Source organism: Penaeus chinensis, chromosome 15, assembly GCF_019202785.1.
Source record: "Penaeus chinensis breed Huanghai No. 1 chromosome 15, ASM1920278v2, whole genome shotgun sequence".
Taxonomy (NCBI): Eukaryota; Metazoa; Arthropoda; class Malacostraca; order Decapoda; family Penaeidae; genus Penaeus; species Penaeus chinensis.
The window spans coordinates 7,182,297-7,187,296 of record NC_061833.1 but is presented as its reverse complement, the minus strand read 5'-3'; the positions used below and the strand labels follow the sequence as shown (position 1 = coordinate 7,187,296).

The window sequence follows — 5,000 nt, the reverse complement described above, 5'->3', positions numbered from 1 at the left end:
GGGTCGGCTGGTTCTCTGCAGGTGGGGGGAGACAAACCATTATTGCTGCTACTACCATCTCCACTCCTATTAGCACTACAGTGAATACTATTAGTACTACTAGTAATCTACTGGTGATACTACTACTAAGATTATCAGTACTATTATTTCTACTATTAATATTCCTGTTGATACTGTTACTGGCACCACTACCTTTACAGCTGCTAGTGCTTTACTACTACAAATTCTATCATCAATATTGCTCGTAGTACTAGTATTACTATTACTACTACTACTAATACCAATTAGTATTGTTGCTATTAAAACCACCAATACAATAACTTTATTAACATTGGCACTTACCGCTGCTATTATTAATGTCATTGTTATTATTATCAGTATTGATATTATCATGATATTAATGAAAATGAAAATGATAGAAATAATAATAATGATAATGGTAAGATGAATAAGATTAGTAATAATGATAACAATAATAATGATAATAATAATGATAATAATAATGATAATAATAATGATAACAGTAATAATAATAGCAATAATAATAATGATAATAATAATAATAATAATAGTAATGATAGTAAAGATAATAGTAATAGTAATAGCAATAATATTAATAATAATAGTGGTCAAGACGATAATAATGTTAATAATGATAAATGTAATAATGTTAATAATAAACATTATTATCATTATCAGTACCATAATCATTATCGTTACCGTTATTATGATCATCATAGACATCATCATTATAATAATAAGTACAATATATAACACTGTATGTGCAATATAATACAATCTCATCTTTCTGGCTGGATTGGCTACTGCGCCGTACCAAAGGGATCGATCAATTCCTAGCTCATTTAATTGAGTGGTTAAATGAGGCGACTGTAGAATGGAGAGAAAAAAAGATATATATATATATACATATATACACATATATATACATATATATGCTTGTCTGTCTGTATGTATGTAAGTATGTATGTATGTATGTATGTATGTATGTATGTATGTATGTATGTATGTATGTATGTATGTATGTATGTATGTATGTATGTATGTATTTATGTATGTATGTATGCTTGTATGTATGTATGTATGTATGTATGTATGTATAAGTATATATGTATATATATATGTGCAAGTTTATATATATATATTTATATATTTATATATATTATTATTATATAAAATTTTAAAATTATATATTATAATATATTATTTAAAGTACATACAACACACCAAAAAAGAAAAGAAAAGAAAAAAAAAAAAGAAGAAGAAAGGGGAGAAAAAAGAAAAGGAGAGAAATAAAGAGAAAAAAAAGAAAGAGAAAAGTAAAACAAAAAAAAATAAAAAACAACAAAAAAAAGAAAATCAACAATTAGGACGCGCAGCCTTCCCCTCGACAACCCAAAACCGAAGCAGCCGCAACGAAATAAAATCCCGGCGCGATCACGTTCCGAGGCGACGACGGCGGAAAGGGGTCCTCCGATGCCAGAGAATCCGTCGCGGCGAGATAATGACGGAGCGACTCTTTGTCCGGGCGAGCGATTCCGACTCATCAGCGAGCCGTTGCAATCACTGTCTGATTTCGGCGGGTGGGGGGGGGCGGGAGCGGCGACGGACGAGTCGCGAGAACGGCGGAAGTACAGCCGGCTCGAGCATCTGTTAATGACGGACATTAAGGTCTCATAGTGCAACTGCGCCTGTCATTAGTCAGTGACGCCGGATTTACCGGAGGGGAAATATAAGCAAATGTCGGCTGTTCCTACGCGCGCACTCTTCCCTTCCTCGCGTAAAGTCCTGCGCGTTAGCTCGTAGGTTGAAAAACAGACACTGCGGTGACACACCCATACAAATGCACACATACAACACACATACACACACACACACACACCAACACACACAGAGAGAGAAGAGAGTAGAGAGAGAAGTAGAAGAGAGAGAGAGAGAAGATGGAGAGTACTGAGGAAGAGAGAGATATGGAAGAGAAGAGATGGAGAGGATGAGAGAGAGAGGAGAGAGAGGAAGTGGGCAGAGAGAGATAGAGAACGAGAGCAGCGTGAGGAGATCGAGAGAATCGAGAGAATGAGAGAAGAGAGATGAGAAAAGATAGAGAGAGAGACGCGCACGCCTGTATGATTTATGGTATTTGCTGTGTATTGTTATGCACACCATTCCTACCTAACAGCAGGCAAGCGAAGCTAGGTCTGGCTATCAGTCCCGCCGCTGTCCTCCGTCCTCGGGCCGAATCCAGACTACAATACTCCAAATTTCGACACGCGAACACAGTGTAGGAATTAAGAACACACAGACTATATCCTCGACAAGTGATGGAATCTGCTATTTGCCAATTCCTGCCTTTTGGACCTAAAAAAAAAAAAAAAAAAAAGAATCCTCTACGTGCTCACGAATTCGAGACGCATGTCGAATCTTGCATATCAGTTCTTTGAAACGCTATTGATTAGCCCGAAGGAAGGATAGGCAGCGAGTTGCCCTCTCCAAGCGAGCGTCTGTAAGTCAGCGGTTGAAATCTTTGCTTGATTGCTATGTTAAGTTGTTATTGTTGTTATGTATTCATTAATGTTACCGTATTCGCTGTTGTTACTACTCATTATTGTCATGTCATATGTATTAATGTATGTTAGAACCAATATAGTTATTTTAACGCTGCATTTCAATGACATCTTCCCACATTAATATTTTCACGGCATTAATATAACCGTAACCGCGTTATATCCTGAATAGAGTCCACTATCAGGTCGTTTCAAAACAAATAGCCTTGATGTCGAAATACAGAGCCTTTGCTTCGTTGAGGAACCGAGGGACACAAATGATCCCTCGTGAGAGCTCGAGAGGCTCAGGACTGTATAGAACAAAAAAAAAAAAAAAAAAAAAAAAAAAAAAAAAAAAAAAAGGAAAAAAAATGGATAAAATCAAAAAGAAAAGGGGCGAAAAAAAATCCCCGTCTCACCCCGTTTGCCGGCGTGCGAAGGGTGAAGAAGGCAGGAGCTTTGGGGTGACAGGGCGAAGGCAGGGCGGGAAGGCCGACGAGAGGTGGCGCCCCCGGCCTGCCCAAACCTCGTACGTAAAAACCCAATTCCGAGAAAGTTGAGGACTCCCGCAGGTCCTTTCCCAAGCGAACTACCGGGCCCAAGGGTTACAATTAGTTGATAAACTGCTGCAGTTGAGCTCGTCTCTCAATGGTTCATTGGCCGTTGGGGGGATTGGGAAGGGAAAGAGGGCTGAAAAAAAGCTAGGAAGGAGAGCGGGGAAAGGAGGAGCGGGGGAAGGGGGGGGGGGGTAGAGAAAGGCGGCTGTAAAGTGATCCGTAACTTGGGAGAAAATGGCCTGAAATGTAGGTTAAAGAGAGAGAACGAAGGGAGAGGCGTTACGGAGAGAAAGAACGAAGCACACTCGAGGAGAACGTGGAATAACGTAATACTCTTCAAACTTTTTTCATCGCGAACCGTTTGTTAACATGAATGATCCTCACGACCCTAATGATCATTAATTAATTGTACACCAGTGTCTATGCCTGGAAAAAAACGTTCGCTTCTTACCCGTAGATATATACATACTCACGTATATACATACCTCTATACATACATACATATATGACTGCACACACACACACACACACACACACACACACACACACACACACACACACACACACACACACACACACACACATTTATATATATGTATATATACATATATACATACACGGTATATGTATATATATATATAGATATATATATTCATATACATCTATGTATATATAGATATATACACACACATACATACATATGTATGTATGTATGTATATTTGCATATATACATATGAAAAAAAACTCATGAATACATACATACTTATTTTATGACGTATAGTATTTTCATGAGCTTCGGCGACCCAATGACTCACTAAAGAACCCAGAAAATAATAACCAGAAATGAGGGGAAGAGGGCCGAGGAAGAAGGCTTTGGTTCATTTAATAGGGATCATGATTTATGTTTCAGAACAATTGCAATCACTGTTGTTGCAACGATCTCAACCACCGACATTCGCCGCTGTTGATTCGCCAATCTGCAGCGGCATCACCAGTCAAGCTAACAAAACGAACAGAAAAAGTGATGGCATCCATTTACATGACAGATTCTATTCACCGTTTTCAGGGCAAACTTTGCCTTTCATAGCCGTCCGCAGAGATAGAATTCAATTCAAACATCATCCATCAGGAACTTTCGTAACAAGACAATGAAAACCAATGAGATCAGAAAAAATCATCTAAAACTGTTTGGAAAAAAAACTCTCTAAAACTCTCAGAGAGAATAATACGAAAACAAAAACAATAACTAAACAAACAACAAAAAAAAAAAAAAAAAATCAACAATTAGGACGCGCCAGCCTTCCCCTCGAACAACCACAAAACCGAAGCAGCCGCAACGAAAATAAAATCCCGCGTCGCGATCACGTTCCCCGAGGCGACGACGGCGGAAAAAGGGGTCCCTCCCGATGCCAGGGAATCCGTCGCGGCCGAGATAATGACGGAGCGACTCGTTTGTTCCGGGGCGAGCGATTCCCCGACTCATCAGCGAGCGTGAGCGTCTTGATTTCGGGGCGGGGTGGGGGGGGGGGGGGGCGGCGGAGGAGGCGTTGGGGCGGGAGCGAGTCGCGAGAACGGCCGGAAGTCACAGCCGGCTCGCTGCCATCTGTTTTAATGACGGACATTAAGGTCTCATTAGTGCAACTGCCGCCTGTCATTAAGTCAGTGACGCCGGATTTACCGGAGGGGAAATATAAGCAAATGTCGGCTGTTCCGTACGCGCGCACTCCTTCCCTCTCCTCGCGCTAATAGTCGCCCTGCGCGTTATGCCTCTGTAGGTTGTGAACAAACAGACACATGCGGTATGCACACACACACATACAAATGCACACATACAAACACACATACACACACACACACACACACACACACACACACAGAGAGAGA

At 40.3% G+C, this 5,000-nt stretch overlaps 1 protein-coding gene across 1 annotated transcript in view; it reads left to right on the top strand.

The window, feature by feature from the left end:
• LOC125032700 overlaps window positions 1-5,000 on the top strand; it is a 15,357-nt gene that overhangs the window by 3,729 nt on the left and 6,628 nt on the right. The window contains exon 5 of the mRNA XM_047623956.1: window positions 1-21. This exon is cut by the window's left edge and continues 136 nt beyond it. Within this exon, the coding sequence (XP_047479912.1) occupies window positions 1-21 (21 nt within the window). The remainder of the gene's footprint in view (window positions 22-5,000) is intronic.